At 52.1% G+C, this 19363-nt stretch overlaps 4 protein-coding genes across 4 annotated transcripts; 2 read left to right on the top strand and 2 right to left on the bottom strand.

Annotated features, from left to right (window-relative positions):
* Positions 1-108: 108 nt before the first annotated feature.
* SMAC4_02590 (uncharacterized protein) lies at positions 109-697 on the bottom strand. Its single transcript, XM_003352107.2, has 3 exons — positions 518-697; positions 352-454; positions 109-293 (listed from the first exon to the last, which is right to left on the bottom strand). Exons 1-3 carry the CDS (start codon positions 566-568, stop codon positions 214-216), a joined length of 234 nt encoding a protein of 77 aa, XP_003352155.1. The 5' UTR covers positions 569-697; the 3' UTR covers positions 109-213.
* Positions 698-1217: 520 nt separating this feature from the next.
* Positions 1218-4292, top strand: SMAC4_02591 (uncharacterized protein; the record flags this gene model as incomplete). The annotated part of the gene is made up of 1 exon (XM_003352108.2): positions 1218-4292. One exon carries the CDS (start codon positions 1218-1220, stop codon positions 4074-4076), a length of 2859 nt encoding a protein of 952 aa, XP_003352156.1. The 3' UTR covers positions 4077-4292.
* Positions 4293-4349: 57 nt separating this feature from the next.
* SMAC4_02592 (uncharacterized protein) lies at positions 4350-6763 on the bottom strand. The gene is made up of 3 exons (XM_024655483.2): positions 6614-6763; positions 5086-6445; positions 4350-5020 (listed from the first exon to the last, which is right to left on the bottom strand). Exons 1-3 carry the CDS (start codon positions 6692-6694, stop codon positions 4587-4589), a joined length of 1875 nt encoding a protein of 624 aa, XP_024511365.1. The 5' UTR covers positions 6695-6763; the 3' UTR covers positions 4350-4586.
* Positions 6764-7011: 248 nt separating this feature from the next.
* Positions 7012-12302, top strand: SMAC4_02593 (uncharacterized protein). Its single transcript, XM_066089803.1, has 6 exons — positions 7012-9054; positions 9220-9835; positions 10025-10183; positions 10347-10408; positions 10513-10680; positions 11164-12302. The coding sequence occupies exons 1-6, from the start codon at positions 9005-9007 to the stop codon at positions 11405-11407; spliced, it is 1299 nt and encodes a 432-aa protein (XP_065946188.1). The 5' UTR covers positions 7012-9004; the 3' UTR covers positions 11408-12302.
* The last annotated feature ends 7061 nt before the right edge of the window (positions 12303-19363 follow it).

The raw sequence follows: 19363 nt of genomic DNA, 5'->3' as shown, positions 1-19363 counted from the left end.
TTGTAATGATACAGTGAAGGAGAGATGTGTCTTTCTGCTCGACATGTTACTGGCATATTATACGTGAACTACCGCACCTGCGTAAACATTAAGACGCTTGCTCTGTAAAACTCCCAAAACTCCAACATCCTAGCATGTCTCGGCCCACACATGACGTTCCCTAACCCCGACCCCTATTCGCACGCGGTTTGTTTACTTCCATGGCGAAAAAAATCACGCCGGTCCATTTGGCTTCTCCTTGCCGGCCATTATTTGAGACTCCAGATTGTCCAAACGCCTTGACATCTCGTCCACTGACCCAAACCGCCGTTAGCATTCACTGACTTCACAGCCTTCCACTACAACTCTTACTCTTGGCAAATATCTCGCTGGAGACACCGGCGAACTTGTTCGACAGCGTATTTAGCAGATCCTCAAGCTGGACTGAGAGCTCTTGACGGGCGTCATCCGCAGACTATTGGATGTGGTCAGTCACGGGGCTATATGTACACGAGTTCGGAGAAAATGTCCGACTTACGTTGGTCGCTGTTGGGCTCGTAGCGGTGTTGGCCTCGCCGTTTTCAGACATGATGATTTTGGATGAAAGATGTGGTTGTCTTCCGGAAACTGTACTGTGGAGGCCGCAAGGATTCTCAAAGTGGTTTGACAAACAGGTTTTGTGAAAGTGATCTCACTATAAATCGCTTTAAGTGTTGATGTTGAAAAGGGACGAGGACCTTGAGGGCAGCGGATGATTTCCATCATCTGCAGGCGCTACGGGCGAGCCGCCTGGATGGGTCGCGGAACCAAGGCCAGGACGACCGGCGCCGGGACGGGAAAGCATGTGCAGCTGGACGCACTGTCCGTACACTGTAAGCCAGCGGGGTTCAGCGGGTATGCACTAACAAATACCCTGCTTGCATAGAGCTGTCATCGGCCGCTTCCATTATCACCGCGGTCCAGCTTCCACTTTCGTCACCAAAACAACACACACCGAGCTCCCGTCGTCAACATCCATCCTTTGCCGTGACGTGGCACACGATGAGAATTAGATTATACCAAATATTACACTTTGACTGAACCCCCTACATACGAAACATCATTGCCATTCAACAATGCTCTCTTGAGCTTCTTCTACCTCCCTTCAACTATCAAGGTCCCAAGAACCAGACGACAAACCCAACAACAACTTCAAGGGGACATGGAAAAATGACAAGGCGCGACTCGGACGTTCCGCAATGCCTTCTCAAAACTCAGATGTCAGAGCTCTACTGATAATCCTCATTCTTCTATGGGTATTTTTCTCCCCGGACGGTAGCGATCCCGCCAGTTTGACGCCGCCTGAACTCTCCCACAAGCGTCAAGCTCGATTCCAGGGTGCGCTCGACGTCCTGGACACCACACGATGGGGTGATTTCGCTCCCGATGCGCCGCTCTCCTCGTTACCGCCGCCTCCTACCGAAACCGACAGGCCGGATGCCGATCGAGAACAGGGCCCTCGGTTTATAAACATCACGGGGTTCAGCCAGCTCGATGGGCAAGGGTACGCGTGGGAAGACCTCGGTCGGTTCCGGAACCGCTGTCGCGAATGGAGCCGGAACGCCTTCCCCTCGGCCTCCGCTAGCCGGTTGTATGATGACGACAGCTGGGAGCGCAATATCGGCAGCGGCACATGGAACAACGCTACGGGCACTCTCCATGGCACTTGGGTGCGACGACCGGGAACCGTCGCCAGGCAAGCCGCGGGATACAACCTCAGTACAATTGCCCCAGGGGCAACTTGGCCTAGTGGTCTTGGTGAATGGGGGAGAAACATTACGGGCGACCATGGCAAGGTCGAGTTGCGGATAGACGAGGATGAGGGAGGTGGTGTTTACGAAGAGAAGGTTGACGGCAACACTTCTAGGGGGGCTAGTTTGGCGAGGGAGATCCAGGCCGTGGCTACCATCCAGGACGACGCGAGCGAGGCTAGCAGCTTGAGCTTGTTACTCCATGGTGTTCACTGGCCACGGCAAGGCGCTATCCTTCTGACGACCAGCAGCGAGAAGTTTGACGGCATTTTTGGCCTTCCCCATCTGGCACCAGGACCCAACTTCTTCCATACCGGCCAGCATTTGCTGAATCAAACGCTGGGCAAGATCATCGAAGCCAGAGAGAAGAGTAAATATGGCTTCCCAGGCAACCCATGGGGCTCAAGGATGGAGGAAGATGACGGCTACCCTGCACAATGCGAGTATGTCATGTACCTCCAACTACATCCGTTCGAGATCACCCGTCGGTATGACACTTTGCTCGAATCTTACATCGAGGAGCTTGAGCGCGAGTTACGCCATCCCACAGGAGCGCCCATCGGCAGAATCCCCGATCTGCGTGCGTCCATGGTGGCTTGGTCTCCTGACTGCTCGTTTTTCCTAGAGTCCAAGGGCCCGCCAGAGTTCCCTTCAGTCGACGGACAACATCTTGTCGGTATGAAGGAGGACATGTTCACCTACACCGCGAAAGAATGGCTGATTGCATTCGCTGCCGTCGTTCTGGGTCAGATATGGCTCTTCAAGGCACAGATGAAACAGTCGAGTACGCCGTCTACTACCGGTCGGGTGAGCTTCTGGACTGTAGGCACCATGCTCTTTGCCGATGGCATGATCTTTATTGCTGTTTGTGCCTGGAGTCTGAACGCGACAATCACACTTCTGCCCTGCTTGCTCGTCACATTTGCGGCCTTCATATCCATGTTTATCGAAGGCGCATTTTTGTCAGAGGTCTGGAAGATTCAAGAGCCAGAGAGGAGGATTCGTGACCGCGAAAGAGAACAAGCCGCTGCTGCGAACCGCAACGTCTCATCAGGGGCAGCATCGACAACAACGTTGCCATCCACTCAACCCTCCATCAGTCAACCTCAGCCACCCACAGCACAACCAACTGCTCCTCCCAGCGCCCCCGCTCAGCCTCGTCAACCCATCATCGTCCCTTCAGACGGCGATATCGACGAAGCCGAACAACTAGCCAACCTCCTCTCCGGTGCCTCTGCCCTCCCTCTCCCCGCCACCGCTCGAACTCCCGGTCAACCAGCACCCACAAACGAACCCCGTCCACCAACCCACTTCAGCGCCATAATTGGCCGCTTCGTCCTATCCGGCCTCTTCCTCCTCTTCCTCTCCGCCGTCGCCACCTCCTGGCCCTCACACATTCGCTCCCTATACGTGAACACCCTCTCCTTTCTGTATCTCAGTCTCTGGGTGCCGCAAATCATCCGCAATACGCAACGCAATTCCCGACAAGCTTTCACCTGGCGCTTCATGATCGGGCAATCTGTTCTAAGATTACTTCCCTTTGCGTATTTCTTCCTAAGGGAAGATAACGTCCTGCTAGCTGACCCCGACCCCTACGCTTTCCTCGTGTTGGTGGGCTGGGTGTGGATCCAGCTCTGGGTTATGTGTACCCAGTCGGTACTAGGACCGAGGTTCGGAGTGCCGAGGGGATGGGTAAGAGAAGCGTGGGATTATCATCCTGTATTGAGGGATGATGATCTAGAGGGCGGTAAGGTTGGGTCATTGCCGATTGGACTGGCGAGGACTGGCACCGGTCTGTCCACAACAACGACGGCTTCTGCGTCGTCCCCAGTTGAAGAGAGAGGGGGCGGGAGCGGGAGCGGGAGCGGGAGAGATAGGGATAGGGAGTGGAGTGTGGTTTCTTTGACTGGCACGGCTTCAACTACAGAGGCAGGCGAAAGTAGTGCTGGTGGAGGAACCACCACGGGCAACCGTGAACGTGAAAAAGAAAAAGAACGAGAAAAACAAAAGGGCGTCACCATGCGCTCAGTCGACTGCGCTATTTGTCGCGAGTTATTGGAGGTGCCCGTGTTTAACAATAACAACAACAACAACAAAGCTGGCTCCTTCTTCTCCTCCTCCTCGGAATCATCATCATCAGCAGTAGCAGCAGCTTCTTCGGGCATGGCGGGCATCACGGGCGTGTTTGCGAGAAAGGCATACATGGTTACGCCGTGCAGACATATTTTCCATACGGATTGCTTGGAAGGGTGGATGAAGTATCGGTTGCAGTGTCCCATTTGTAGAGAGGAGTTGCCGCCTTTGTAGTAAGCTGTGTATATAAATATGGCCAAGGAGGTGTACAGTGTGTTTGCTGAAGGGAATTAGTTTAGACTGCAATGGGATGTATATAAGGTACTAGCCGTTATTTAGGGGATGGAAGTTGGAAAGCGCACGTTATTATAGATTGGTTGAGGACATGATAAAGAGCATAATTTTGAATGAAATTAGGTATTTAGTTTATTTATCGCCGGCGTTTGGTTCGGAAGTTTCAATACCTCCCTCTATGCAGCACTTCTGGGTGAAATAGAATCGTGGATTGCAGAGGCCATCTAGAAATTGGATGTAGCTTCTAAATGTATGAATATCTTTTCATGCTCTAGCATCCTTGATAACATCCATGAAAAAAGCCACTCGCTATGTACAATCCGCTGAGCTTTTCGTTTTATTCCCCGGCAGAGTGCTGCTGGCTTGTAATATTCCATCTGTACTACGGCCCATAGACAAATCTTGGCCTTTCCCTGCCCTTAGTCCAGAGTAAGTAAGTAAGTACCCTATCTATGTAAACGTCTTCTGCTTTTGTCGGGTGTTCCAACCAAGCTTCGCATTGATACTTTTGATCCACTCCTCACTCCTCCTTCCTTGCACCTGAACGCTGGCAAACGGATACCTGCTCGCGCTGATAGTCACGTAGTCGCCCGGTCTGAGCTCGATACGCTCACGACCATCGAAACTTGCCCAAGAGCTGGTTCGTGCATCATAGGGCACGCCAATGCGAAGCACGATGGTATCAGGCAGAATGATGGGGCGGAAGGAGAGCGTGTGAGCGCAGATAGCGGTCACGAGCATGACGGGGTTCTCGGGGTGGCAGAGGGAGCCGCCGGCGGCGAGGTTGTATGCGGTTGAACCTGTGGGAGTGGAAACGCAGATACCATCGGCGTGAACGGAGGTGAAGTGCTCGTCATCGCCAAAAATTTCGATGTATGACATTGCTTGAGGATATGTTAGCTGTATGATCCAAGACGTGTATGAGAGGGAGTTAGATGGGATGCCTTACTAGGATTCGGTCCTCTATCCACGACCACCTCATTGAGCACTTCCCAAGTTCCGTCTGGTCGATGGGTTCGTTCATCATCCTTTTCCTCGCCGATGAGTTCTTCTACTAGATCTCGTTTCCTCTCTCCCTCTTCCTCGTCGCTTGTTTCATTCCCATTTTGACCCCCATCACCATCACCACCATTTGTGCCCTCTGGTTTTCTGTCCGTTTCTTTTGAGCTGCCATTTTCGTCGGGTCCATCCGTGATAAGCTTCCTTCTCTTCTTCTGACTTCGCATGACAGTTCCTTCGAACCTTAGCCTCAAAGCCACATTGACGCCTTCTGTGAAGGCAGCTGTCAAGGTCTCTTGATAGTTGTCAAAGTCAAACTTGGTCAAAAAGCCTAGGCTGCCTAAGGCAAAGCTAAGCACAGGCGGTACAATGCGCTGGAACAACCAGCTCGCAAATAGTACGGTTCCATCGCCGCCCAGGGTTATTACAAAATCGGCCGTTTGCGGCTTGGCCCGACACAATTCCTCGTCCCAGTAGCGTAGGCGTTGGGATATGTCGTGACTGGCTTCCTCTGAGATCTCGCCAGACTCAACATAGTCCTTACGGACGTCTTCGATCAGACCGGGTGCGTCGAACTTCTTGTTGCCACGCAGTTCCTTGTCGATATAGACAGTATAGCGCACGTCGCGCTCCTTATCAAGTAACCACCGGATCAAGGCGCGCGTTTTGGGAACTAGTTCCTGATCATGCGGTTTGGTGAGCACAAAGATGGTCTTGATCTTAAACTTCAAGCGCACGCTACCCAATCGCCGACTCAGCTCCCTCACGCCCCATGCCATCTCACTCAACTGTTTCTTGGTGAGGAGCCTGCTGTGCTTTGCGTCTAGGTCTATGTCGGGTGGTTGTGTGTGGTCTAAGCATGTGGCTCTTACGATCTCGCTTTTCCATTCCTTCTCATCAATCTGACCAGCATCGCTAGTATCGCTCGAGTTGACATTGACTATTGAGCATTCCCGGGGGCGCACACTGGCAGCATTGTTACTGGCAGTGCTGGAGAAGCCTTTCGGATCGGGCACCCGGTCCTGGTCATTTTCACGAGTAACATCGATGGCTTCACAAGCAAGGTCGGATAAGCCCCTTGCGAGGGGCTTTCGGGCCTGGATCGGGGTTGTTAAGTTGCTAGCAACGCCATCAACCTGTCCATCTAGGGTATTTTGGCGTCTAGGGGGCCGTCGCTGGGCGTCGAGAAACTGGTGGACGAGGCATTCTGTCCTGGCCGGCTGTGACCGGCGAAGGTGAAGAGGAACACGGATATCGCTGTTCACCAGAGAGCTCTTGCGCCGGTACGGACTAGATGGATCGAACGAGACCTATGAAGGGCATTTGGACCATAATTCAGCTAATGCGCATAGTATGCAAGTGGGCAGCAGGTAGAGAAAGGGGTGTGCAAGTGGAAGTAAACAGGGCACGCAAGGCTGTGCTTCTCGGTCATGCTCGGCATGGACGGGCGTGGGGACTGCAGTGCATTGATTCCCTACCTCAAGCGCATTCTGGTCCTCTTCACTCGAACTCGAGTGGTCATCTTTCTCAGGCTGCTTTCCACGATCTGGAGCAGGCATTGTCCTCAATCAATGGAGCTCCGCTGCTCTGATTGTCTTGTCTTCCTCCGCTCGATATGTTCGCCCTCGGGGACTCGGCGTCAGGTCGGGCTGGTTAGCAACCTCCACTCTTGTCGGTCCAGGGTGGGTTGCAGTCTGTTTCTCTCGATAGAGGTATCGCTCGACGTCAATCACGAGCACTACTGTCGACCATTACTGTGTAGGTGCGTACGGGATGATAGAGGTACTTTGGTGCGGCAGGTAGCAGGTACTTTCGGAAGAGCTGGGTTGAGTGGCTCCGTGGCTCCAGAGTTCAGTCTGTAACTGGCCGATCATGCACCGCTGCGGACAATGTTGCTTTGTGCTGTATCGGATCGGTAGGGGCGGCTTCTGGTGGTGGTTGCAAGGTGTTTTGGGTGACGATACTTGGACTTGTGAGACTGGGTCGCAATCAATGGGTGCTATGGACGGGAATGGGAAATGCTACCGGCTCGGCCTGTCGTTGTGCCGCGTAAAGAGGTTGTGTGGTGGACTGGTGGCATTGCGCACTAGAGGTAGAAAGACAGAAACTCGAGTCACGACGTTACTAGGTAGCCGAGCGTAATCCATTGAATCCGGTGAATGCTCCTTCTCTGCTTTTCTCCCACTGATCGGGGTGCTCTCCTTCCTCCCATCCAATCTGTGAAACAAGCGCCCGATTCAGTCAAGTCAAGGGCTGGCCATCGCTCTTGCACTTTTAGGGCGGGGCAAGTGGTGATGTCTACACTGGACGGAGAGAACAGCAATACGTCATCGGTTTTCGCAGTCGCCAGATAAGATCTCTTGGTCGCAATCACCACAGCTTGTACAGCTCGATCGTCGGACTTTCCCAAGTGGAAGTCAGAAGCACCGAGTCGCTCTAGTACAGTATACACCAATCTGTACTCGGCATCAACTCGGCGAACCGAATAAATCGTACGACGGCTGTTTCTTTTTCGGCGCGACAATCAGGACAATCCAATCCTTGGTGATTTGGAGGAGGGGAAACTTGGATCACCACCGACAATCGGATATGCCTATTGCGGTAATTGCATAGGTCCAGCTCGTCTCTCACTTCAACGGGCTTGGCAGTTGACACCCTGCGCATGAGCATCGTAAACAGCAACAACACCACCGACCACCGAGCAACCACCTCTACCATCCAAAGAGGCTCACGATACATGCGGTGTGCGAGTCCAGGCAGAATGCTAACCAGGGTCCAGGACGGACAGACCTCATGCAGCTAGAATATCGACGTTGTCGATGAGGGACATGCTCCGTGTCCACCACTTTCGAGCCACCGGTCACAGCAACCAACCACTCCCTGATTGAGGCCCCGCCCCTCCTTCATAACCAACTTTGGAAATGGCCTCAATTTTCATGCAAACCGAGTCCGTGGGGTTCCGGAACGCGGGCGATTCTCTCCAACCGATGCTTACATTGATACGAGCACAACGATGCATCAGCTGCAATGCTGTCCCGGACTGTTTCAACAATCTCGGTCCATGGAAATGGAAGGATCTGCCACGGCACCCACAGGTCAAGGAGGCCGTCATCAATCACATAAGGAAGGATGCAGTCCACGCACACTGGCGACTGCACATCACATCCCCAAGCCGCTTGGAGACAGAAGCTGCGATTGTCCTCCAGCCAACCTCCACTAGCCGAACGTACTTTCCAGGTTCACGAGCCGGTCCGTCTCCCTACAGTGCCGCCCATCTCACCACTGGATGGTAAGTGGAAGTCACTCGAGTCGTTATTACAGGTACGCGGCTCAAGCGGGCAGTTACCACACCCTTGCACTTGCGTCTACACGCTGTTTCTGCGCATGAAAGTGTTCATGCTTGGTTGTTCTTGCATGTTCCTCAGCCTGTCTTCTTTCCTTTTCGTAAGCCTCCTTCGGATCCATGAAAGGTCTCGAACGTCCCGCTTTCCCAGAACCTTGTCGGTGCACTGAAGGACCTGAACCAACAATTTCCCAACCCGTCTACAGCTTGTCATTTCCGACTGTCTTGGTGGTTGTCACTTGTCAAACCATCCACGCCGGGCGGCCACTCGCTCAGTTTGTTACGGACGAAAGATACGAAACCCAACCAAGCCGTACACTCCCCCCAACTTCGCCTTTTGACTTGCAAGACACACAAAGGCCAGCAAGGGAGGCCAGGCAACCGGCCGGCTCCGAGGTTGACGCCCATCCATAGTCCGCTACCTCAAACAGTGCCACTGGTTGATCCGTCTCGGACATACAGAGTCCCTTACTTTGGGTTGCCACTGTCGTCTCAAGCCAACAACAGAGACAGAGAGGCAGAGACAATGAAGCACCTCATCTTAGTGGGGGCGTGCTACTTGGACACTATTCTGACGTAAGTTTCTCAACCTTGTCCAACATCATACATAGCTCTCATCCTGTAGCTCTATAGCCACCGGTTTGTTGCGGCCAGAGCTGTGGCTGTGGCTGGCATTACCGGGATCGGGATGTGTATGTTATTTTCACTATAGGTTTGTGCTCACATATGAAATGTCTGTAGTGTTCCCCAGTTCCCTGAAGAAGACTCCAAGCTACGAGCAACGGCCTTGCAGGTAAGACGCGGGGGCAACTGCCCCAATACAGTTGAGGTTCTCCAACAGCTGCTCCTCTCAGGAGGTGGCCTGGACACTTCGTCAAGTCAAACCCAGCAAGTCAGCGCTGCTGATGCTGCTGCCGTTACACCGCTACCATCGAAACAACAACAACCACAGCAGCAGCTGAAATTGCACCTGGTTTCCATCTTGCCTGATGTTGAGTCGTCCGCCACCCGCAAAGTCCTGTCATCCTTTGCAACTCCTCCTGCTCTTCAGTCGTCCCCATCTTACGACTCTGAGTCTCTGTCCGAGTCTGTGACCGGCGCCGCTCCCACTACGGCTACCAGTGTTGACTTTGGTCACTGTCTGTACCGCAAGGGGCACCATGAAGCAGCTAGCAGTTACATTATCCGCAGTGGCGCGACAGGCAGCCGGACCATTGTGAACTACAATGACCTCCCAGAGATGACAACGGACGAGTTTGTCAATATCGTGCATGGTTTCGCCGCCATGCCGGAAGACCAAAGTCATGATGGAAGCACCAGCAACTTGTTTGGAGAGGATTATTGGTGGCATTTTGAGGTAGGCTCAGGCACCCCCGTTATACACATGCTCACTGAGAAGAGTCCTCATGCTCTCTGTCTCCTGTTCCCTTCTCTTCCGTATAACGAATGTTATAAGTCTTAAGGAAGCTATTGGTCTCATCAGTCTCACTCGCATGTCTACCCAGGGTTTTCCCCATATTAACACGTAGATGGACCATGTCTAAAGGGTCGAATACCAGAGACAACAATGCAGTGTATCCACCACCTGCGCCAGGTCTTACCAGGAAGCACTATCAGTGTCGAGGTAGAAAAGCCAGGCCGGGAGGGCCTTGTTGAGCTGGCCGCGGAATCCGACGTGGTGTTTTATTCGAAGAGTTGGGCAGAGGTAAGTTATATTATTCCCATGACACTCCAACATCACGTAGAAACCGGCATGGGCATGCGTGGCGTGTGACATGCTATAGCACTTGGTCCCATACTTCGCCCCCAAGATGATCTGGTTTTCGTTCATGATGCTAATGTCTGGCCTTGTACCTCCGGTTGTGTAGAGTCGGGGATACACCGAGCCAGAAGCTTGTCTGAGAGGCGAGCTGTCCAATTGCAACAAAGCGTAAGTTTTGCTGTCCACGAGAAGAGCCACAGTCCGATATGTAACAGTCAATGGCAAATGACACTTGTTGTTCTAACACAAACACTCGCCATATTGCTCTACAGTTTTCTTATGCTGTGCACATGGGGATCACAAGGAGCTGGGGCTCTCTTCCCTTCACCCGCCGGCGCCGGTGGCGGTAACAATGAGCAAACAGCAGAAATAGCAGAACCCGAATATCTGCACTGTTCTCCTTCAGAGGTGTGCAAGACACAGACAATTACTGTGGTTGAGTAAGTCTCTCTTTCTTTCTGTTTGATCGAGATGGGATGTTTGACATAGAGGTACTCTCTTTTCTTGCCCTTTCTGCGCTACCTCAACCCCTTGATTGAGCCCTGAAAGGAGCAGAGTCAGTACCTGCCACAAGCGGCACGCATCTGAACCCGTCGCTGCAATTTGGAAAGGTTCACGAAAGGGAGAACAAGACAAGACAACAACGCAAAAAGAAAGACATGCCGGTCTTGAATGAAGACCGAACCGTCCGAGACCGCCAACAACTCCGCATATAGCCTTGCCTTGTGGCTAGTATTTCTTGTCATCCCTACCGTCTCTTATTGCCATTAGGTCACAAGAGCACTACACCAGAGTCAAAACCAAAGGAAACAAAAAAAGGGGAAGAAGCCAAGTGATAGAAAGCCACACAGCCAAACGTTTTGAACAAGAACAAGACAACAACACACATGACTGCAAAACTAACCACCATGATCCGATCACAGTACCATCGGCGCAGGAGATACTTTCATAGCCGGCATCTTGTACGGCTTGTCGATGATGATGACCTCACCGCCGAGTATAACAGCACCAGCAGCAGCAGCATCGGGAAATACAACCAAAGACATCCGATCATGGATCCAATCCAAAAGTGAAAAGGAAAAGAAAGATATTCTCTCTTTTGCCGTGAGGTTGGCTACCAAGAAGGTCCAGATGGAGGGTTTTGCTGGTATTCTTGAGGGGTGGTGACCTACAGAACAACTACACTACCTACAAGCCGCGATAGATAGTAACAGATAGCTGGCAGTATCTACTTGACAAGTTATCTATCTAGGGCTGGTTACTACTGGTTGATCGTGAAAGAGAGGAAATATTGCTCACACGATGTTGTTGTTACGGGGAACAACATGTGCTTTAGTACGTGGGGACTGTGTGTGGATGGAGACTAAACCAAATTTCAGTTCGTATTATATGCACTACCGGCCAGCTAGGAAGGCATTGCAGAACGCCAGCCTGCTTTGTTTTCTTTTGAACCCCGTAACGGGAGGTGCCCCATGGCCATTCATGCTATGGGAGGCAGATATGTAGGTAGGTGAAACGGAGGAGTCACGGAGCACGGACAACCTCAATTAGCGTCTTTATGTTTGTTATGTTAGTATATTTATATTATACTTGTGTTGGTGTTGTCTCTTTGTGAGTCGAATCCCATGTGAAAATATTATCACCATAGTAGCTAGCTAATCAGAAAACAAGTGAAGGCAAGGTATGTACCTTCCTTATATGGCCGTGTTGTTGGTGCACTCGTCCCGGACTCCTGTGCTAGGTATGACCTAGCTGGTTCAGAGCGTCAGTCACTCTACTCTGTGTGTCTATCTCAATGTGACTGAGTGACTGACTCTGTGGACTCAGAAAGAGATTACCGCTACCTATGAAGCCAATGACCGTTCAACTTCGATCACTTGTGTAAGTAAGTACTCACCTCCCTACATGCCTATAGCGAGGGGTTGATTAATTGACACCTCCCTTGCTAGCCTGGGTAAGTACCTGAGTACGAAGATACAGCATGCTCTCTGTCCGCGTCCGGTATGTATGCAATGGGCACAACAGACACCAAGGCGTATTGTTGTCTTCTGTTGTTTACCTACCTACCTAGGTATCAAAGTAACTTACTTACATACCTCTACGTAGTAGACCAAAGCGGAACGAACGAACGAAAGACGATGGGAGATTGGTGTCAGATTTCCCGTCTGGCCCCCGTGTGTGCGTAGGCTTGTGAGGCTTCTAGACTTGTACACTAAGTCTAGGTAGGCGTGTGGGGGCGTTCCGCAATCGCAATAACTTTGGCATACTCAAGTGTCAGGCTGGAGTGTGTGTAAGTATTTTAGAAGGATAACTAGCTTCGGTAGGATATGGGTACATTAGACTCGTTGGACGAGGTTAAGGTATCTTGATAGTGACAAGGGGGGAGGTAGCTCGGTAGGTACAATGGTGACAAGAAGAAGGAGAACAACGTATTCCTCCCAGCCTTTTGACTGGATGGTATAGTTAAGGTATGTGCTTGAGGCACGAACGAGTTGAGGTAGAGGAGTTGGGTGAGTGAGTTGGTTGGCCAGTTAACGGCGTGTGGATGTATAACATCTGGATGTTGTACTGCGTTGCAGTACCTACCTATCCTTTAATTAATATAAGTAGCACGATTGCTTGTCTGAGAGTTAGGTAAGGTACCTCTAGGGATGTCTTTCATCGACGGGCGGGTATCTTCTGTTATCTATCTGGTGCTGGTGGTTAAGAAGCAGGATTCTGAGACTCGATGCGTGAAAGTATACTTACTATATGGCATGTAACTTGTGACTGGAGGTGGCCGGAATGGATTCCACTGGCTATGTATGTACTCCGAGGCTGAGCATAATAATACCCAGCAAAGAGACATCGTAAGTATGTAGGTAAGAGTAGGTTGAGCGTTCGGAAAGTAATCTTAACCACCTACATAGGTAGGAAGGTACCAACCATTACCTGTTAACGCTGTTAGGTTTCAATATTCGTGATCCGTCTTCATGTGTAGTCTCATTTTTTGCTTCTTCACGGCATGTTGCCCTGTTGCGTGGCTCACTAGGTATGTACAGTACCTACTTGCTTTGCTTTTCCGGGAGATTGAGACAAGGTTGTCCATGTCGAACGTTGTTTCTGTTGGCAGACTGTTGTTGGCTGGTGTGAGGCAACGACAACGACAACGACCATACGATAATTGTTTTAATGGGCTGTAGTATACTTTGTAACATGTTAATGTCGTTGTCTTGGGCCATCGTGATTTGATGCGTTTGTGAATGGCTCGGTGGCTTCGGTGGCTTGGGGTTTGGGTTAACCCATCCTTCCACTATCAATCCATCCTACCCAATCCACACGATGTTCCATGTAATGTAAGTATACTGTTTGACTTCTTGTCTGACTGTGACGGAATGTCTCCCCGTGGGCTTTTGTTTGGCCTCAACCTCCTTCACCCCCGTGGGCCATGGGCATGGCCTCCCTGCGGCCTGTGGGCTTCTTCTTTGGCCCCTCCCCGTGGGTTAGACAGGCGGTAGGGCTGACCACCGAATCGGAGAAAAAGGAACAAACCAGTTGGAGAACGAATGAGGTTGCGCGGCCTAACGTACTGTATGCAGTTGTACCTACCTGGGTATTTTTATTGGTCGTACAAAACGTATCCCTTATTATCTGGTACGTCCAAGAAAGTGATCTCAAGATTCTTTCCAGTCACCACTCACAGGAGTCGAGCCGAACCATGAGGTGCCGCATATGGGATGGCAACCTTGAGAGAGAGCTTGGCCTCACCTTGGCACTATCCGAGGAAGTATCTTATGCATTCCATATCCTAATTCGGACGGGCCGAAAAGAGGAAGGAACCTCCCGGTCGTGTAAAATCTGATGGGAAGTGGAAGAAAGCTGCCGGATGAAGACGAATATGCCAAGTTCAGACAGAGGCGGCTTGAATCCGTGGTAACGTACCTAGTGCATAAACCGAAACATAAAGAAGCGGTGAGTGAACCGAGTGGATGTGCAAGATATCTGCCACTGTCCACGGTCCACGACCTCCCCAACAACGCGCATTTATAGCATCCCCAGCATCCCGCCTGCCCGTTCGTACCATTGACTTTCAGAGTGGGTATAGGTAAAATGGCCTTGGCACGAGAGCCAACCTCACACCCACGGGAAACAGTAGTCTGGGGATCTGGGGGCTTTTTAGCGAAGCGCCAGTGACACCCCAACAAAGCAAGCAGTGAGCGGCATGTCGTGGTTCGTCCACAAGGGTTAGAAGGGATTTCGTTAGTCCGCTGCTCCGTGCCTCTGGGCATGGCCAGTAAATTGCATGGAATCCACGGACAGGAACCCAAGGTGCCTCAGCAGGATGCCTAACAGCCAGGCTCTTATATGCAGTTATCGAGTGTTAAGCTGTTAACGAAAGCATTTTGAACGGGGGCAACCTGAGCTTCGGACAGTCAACTCCGCCATGTCGTTTGATGGCCGGGACATCGATAGGTAGCTTGAATGAAGAGGGGTGGCATGGAAAGGTCGGATCATCCAACTCACCTGGCTGTGGATGTGATGGGGAAGCGTTGGAAGATGCCGTTGCCATTGCCTGCCTCTGTCATCGTCAGAGACTCTCCAAAAGTGAGCCCCGAGCAACGCAGGCATGCGCCAGGTGGATGCGTTACATTGCGTGTTGTTACAATGCTCAGTATCTGGTCTCAGGCAGCAAGGTGGAACATGTCGAAATATGAGCCGTAAGACAGCTTGCCTGTTGATCGTCCAATGTCTTGCTGAGACATCATGACTGTGGGGATGCACCAATACAGAGATGCCCGGGCATGGATGACGAGTGTAGTATGGTGTGAAAGGTCGATCCGCTGTTGTTTCGGTCTATCCAGGGGCTCATTGACGTCTCTATAGTGTACTGTATGAATGTAAAGAGAATACACCCCGGTAGCTGTCGGACAAGAGGGCGAGACTCAAGGGCCTCAATCGAGGTCTGAGAGTTGCGTTCCCCCCTCCACGATAAGCGTGATCCGAAGACCAGCAATGAACGGCGCAACTGAGGACCGGCCGAGTTCTCCTGGCTATGTGTGACGAAGTGATAGACGTGTTGCTAAGGGTCCACAGGCGATGTCAACTCGTCTCAGGCACTTTGGTTTCGGACCACGACAGTGTGGCCTCGGTCGGTTCCTTCTGGATCTCGTAAAGCCAACTTTGGAACATCCCACTCATAATCCCACTACATATATTGGGTGGGTGAGGTGCGGTCCGGGGCTCAAGGCGGGGAGCAAAGCGGACATGATGACTATTCCAAAGTGGCTTTTGAGCTGCTGGGAACTCGGAATGCCAGGCATTGCAGCCGATGGGGGTTCCACGTCAAGCAAGGCCAGCTCGCTAGGATTTTCATGTACATTATGGCGTAACTCCAGCAGGATATACTGCCCAGACTGGATAGACTGTACGCTTAAGTGGATCGAGTAGGCGCAAGGGAAAACTGACATCTCCGTTTTGCCTGCACTTTGGACAGCATGATGGGCGGCGTCGGTGATGGTCGTTGCTCCGCCCCTCAAGTTGGTTGACCGAAGGAGAGCATCTGATTCGTAAAAGGGGTCTCATATGCAGTATGTAACCTCTGTGGGAGCGCCGAAGCCAGATAGGCCAGGGAAAGCGAAGCAACCCCCGTGTGATGCAAACTATTGCCGGCCTGGGGCCGCCGTATGTAATTTCGAAGGGACAGCCGATAGGGGAAACATGTGTACCTGGAGTGCCATCCGATTGATAGGGCAGTTTCAACAGATATGCTTTGGGAGTTCGAGGTTTTAGTGGTGGTTATGCCGCCACATGCTTTTGGGAATGTAGTGTTTGTTATGCCGGCTGTGCCTCGAGGTTTATCTGCATGCCTTCCAACCGGAAGCGCTGTTCGCACGTATTAGATTCTCTGTTGCGGAAGCAAGTCGCCATCCCTTTTTGAGGATGGCGTCGTCTTGATTGACTTCTCGGCGTCCGTTCAGTAAGCGCAGGTGCCCTTGATCCTTCTTATCCAAACAGGCCAGCAACCCCTTGGCTCCAATATGGGAACTTGCCCGCTGACAACAGGCAGCAAGCAAAAAGCACCGTCACACCTTGTTGCCAACCACAGTTTCGGAGGATGAGGCGCACAAGGCGCGCATCATGGTACAGCCGAAAACCGCGAAATGGTTGGCATGGACAGGGGGCATCATCGTTCATTCAGAGCCGAAGTGAGAATGGGACTCTGTCGTAATCCGTTGCTCTTCTTACTTTTTGTGGTGCACAAGTGAGAAAGCGTCCCGTAGATGCATAGCATCTCTTCTGTGACGGGATGGGTCCTGTGCGATACCGGAATTGGCCTGCTGGTGTAGATGATTGTGGTGTACGTGGAATCGCCGATTGGGACGAAGGACAACAAAATGAGCGGCATCACAAGCTGTAACCGAGAAAGAGCGGCAGGTAGAGGTTGGAGAACGACCAGCAATATCACTCTCTAGGGGTAGTCAAGGGGGCATTTTGGGGGCTTGCCCGTTGTGCCTGGGGTTCCATTCGCGCCCTCGCCGTCCTGTCCTCGCTTTCTGGGCACCTCAGCCGAGTGGAAACTGTCAAGCCAATCTCTCCAACAACGAGAAGGACAAAATCAACACCCCTCGTACACTAGAACCCCTTCTTCCACCCCAGTGCCTGGCCAGCTCTTCGGGTGCGCACGGCTGGATACAGCTGCACAAATTGTACACAGTACAGTGCGACCTTAAGCATATGCCTACACAGTGAGTAGTGATGTTTAGCTTTTCTTTTCGCGTAGTGTACCAAGTACTTTGCGAATATGCGCCTGGCCGGCAAACCTTGTTATAATAAAGGAGCCGCCAACTTTGCCCGTTGTGGTTTCAATCTCCACGGCTTTCAGGAGTCTGTCATTGTGACTGATGAGCCTGAGACCAAGAACCGGCCCAGTTTTGCAGGGCAATCGCAGAGGATTCTCGCGACTCGCGAACAACCCCCCCCCCCCCCCCCCCCCCCCCCCCCCCCCCCCCCCAGAACGTTTTACGACTCAACGCTGTACTTGACCTTGCCATGAAGTTGCGAGCTGAGGTGGGATCGGGATTTGGTTTCTCAAAGCCTCCGGCGCTCTCAGCGTACAACGCTATGCTCGGCCCACTGCTTCGAATATCGATAGGCCATGTGACCCGTCATGTTCTGCATCGTTGCTTCAATATGCCGCATGTTTCTCTACGGACCCAGGCAGCGGGGGCCACGACCGTGAAAGCAAATGGGTATGCCTGAACAGGCACGACGGGGTAGATGTGTTGACGGGGAGAGGCGAGTCATGATGGATACGGCTTCTTTCCGACGTATTGCCGCCTTAAGCATTCATTTAGCGAGGCTATACAAGCTATCCTGCTTTGCGTGCCTTCAGAACAACCAGAGTTCCTGTTCATCTTGGGCGAAACGGCAAAGGCTCCGAGGAAAAGATCATGTCGAACAAGCTACCAGACGAGAGGATTGACTAGTGTTGACGTCAACTAGCCAATTCATGCGCAGTACGAAATGTGTATAACCCAAGGATAAGATAGCGTTTGTCTACGAGCTGTCGCAAAGGCGGCTTGAGGGCGCTAGGTACTGGGAACAGAGTCGGATAGACCCTTCACAGGCCGCATCTCGGGGCGTGGCAAATCGTTTTAGTTTGCCCATGTTTATCATCGCCAGCGATGTCGATAGCGATTGGGCCATTGCGGAGAGCAGCAACATCGTGAGTGAAGTGCATGCTGAACGCCAGGTAGGTAAAATGCATTATCAGAATCACGGCAATCCGATGTACACAGTACCTGCGTGTGCACTTGGTAATGTTCAAGTTCCTGTGACAGGCAGGGGTGCTAAGAATAGTGCAGTTGGATGATGCACAATGCTGGGTCCGGGCGCTCGTCTCTGGTTCAGTGGCTCTGGCCTCTCCGGTGGCTGGGCCTTGGACCTCTGCCAGAAGCTGGTGTGTTCCAGTTCTCCCTGTTGTGGTGGTCTTGGGAGTTGTGCTGTTGTCTGGAAAATGAAGTGAGATGTCACACACCTGAGCACCGACTCGCACCGCTCCGCAATATCCGTGACGGGTCGATCTACCTCTGAAATGGCAGGTGACTGGACAGAGGAAACAGACGAACCTTGGGAAGGAAGAGTCTTGTCGCAGCTCGGCAGGACGCCAGGGTTCTGGGCAGGATGCGATATTGGAAAGCTAAAGGTGACCAGGCTCGAGCCAGGACATGATGGTCATCGAGAGATGAGGCCCCAACATTCTCTTCCCTTCTCTGTCTTTGACGGGTATGGTTGCAATCTGGCTGAATGTGAATTGCCGCCCGCTCGCGACATCTTGCGGCATGCTCTGGTTTGCAATGCGTCTGAAATCCTCCTGCCGGAGTCATGAGCGGCCGGAAAGTGGAAGCCGAGAGAGTGGATGAAGGATTACGTGTTGATATTGTCGAGTCGTTAGCATGGTGTCAGAACACCTAGGGCAATTGACGATTCTCTAAGACGGCCCCGTCGGTTAGAACGTCGAGTGGCATGGTTGGAGGGTCGTGTCTGGATGAGACTACTGGAGGTGGGCTCCTGAATGGAAACGATACTGCTCTCCACAGGGACTGGATTTGGACCGGATTCCATATCCAGATGGAGAGCCTTGCGGGGCGATGCGCAGACGAGAAACGAAGAAAGGACGGAGGGGAAAAAAAGAAATCTCTCTCGCCGTGGTCCGCGGTCAACGGTCGAACCTCACACAGTCGCGGTAGGGGTGGATGTCGTGGTGGGTGCGCGAGGTTCAGGTGTGAGATGCAGTGGTGCAATGGTGCAGTGGTGGGTTTTGGTCGTCGTGACAGTGCATAGTTCGAGACTGCAGGGAGACGGAGAAGAAAAGAGAAAAGAAAAAAAAGTTTGGAGCCCGAAACCATTCAACCAAGAGCCTCGCCCCACTGCGCCTCCCGTCGGCGCGACAGGGCATGTCGGGATATGCATCTGGCTTGACCGACCAATTAGTGGCGTGAGAAAGCACAAGTCTTGGAAGGTGCGATCTGGAAGTGCGGCCCAATCGATCTCTCACTGTGTCGGAAACGGAAGTCACTCACCACTGCACTTTCTGTGCACTGCAATACAGTGCAGTTGCAGCAGAGAACTCACCAGCCTCAG

The sequence above is a fragment of the Sordaria macrospora genome, chromosome 2 (assembly GCF_033870435.1).
Source record: "Sordaria macrospora chromosome 2, complete sequence".
Taxonomy (NCBI): domain Eukaryota; kingdom Fungi; phylum Ascomycota; class Sordariomycetes; order Sordariales; family Sordariaceae; genus Sordaria; species Sordaria macrospora.
This window is presented reverse-complemented; position numbering and strand designations above follow the sequence as displayed.

Excerpts from the sequence above, each read along its gene's own strand:
- SMAC4_02590 (XM_003352107.2), bottom strand. The coding sequence starts at position 568 with ATGTCTGAAAACGGCGAGGCCAACACCGCTACGAGCCCAACAGCGACC. Across the intron at positions 455-517 it reads CGAGCCCAACAGCGACCAAC|TCTGCGGATGACGCCCGTCA; the intron begins GTAAGTCGGACA and ends CACATCCAATAG. Across the intron at positions 294-351 it reads CAGCGAGATATTTGCCAAGA|TGGACGAGATGTCAAGGCGT; the intron begins GTAAGAGTTGTA and ends GGTTTGGGTCAG.
- SMAC4_02593 (XM_066089803.1), top strand. The coding sequence starts at position 9,005 with ATGAAGCACCTCATCTTAGTGGGGGCGTGCTACTTGGACACTATTCTG. Across the intron at positions 9,836-10,024 it reads ATTATTGGTGGCATTTTGAG|GGTCGAATACCAGAGACAAC; the intron begins GTAGGCTCAGGC and ends CCATGTCTAAAG. Across the intron at positions 10,184-10,346 it reads ATTCGAAGAGTTGGGCAGAG|AGTCGGGGATACACCGAGCC; the intron begins GTAAGTTATATT and ends CCGGTTGTGTAG.
- SMAC4_02592 (XM_024655483.2), bottom strand. The coding sequence starts at position 6,694 with ATGCCTGCTCCAGATCGTGGAAAGCAGCCTGAGAAAGATGACCACTCG. Across the intron at positions 6,446-6,613 it reads AGGACCAGAATGCGCTTGAG|GTCTCGTTCGATCCATCTAG; the intron begins GTAGGGAATCAA and ends TGCCCTTCATAG. Across the intron at positions 5,021-5,085 it reads GGATAGAGGACCGAATCCTA|CAATGTCATACATCGAAATT; the intron begins GTAAGGCATCCC and ends CATATCCTCAAG.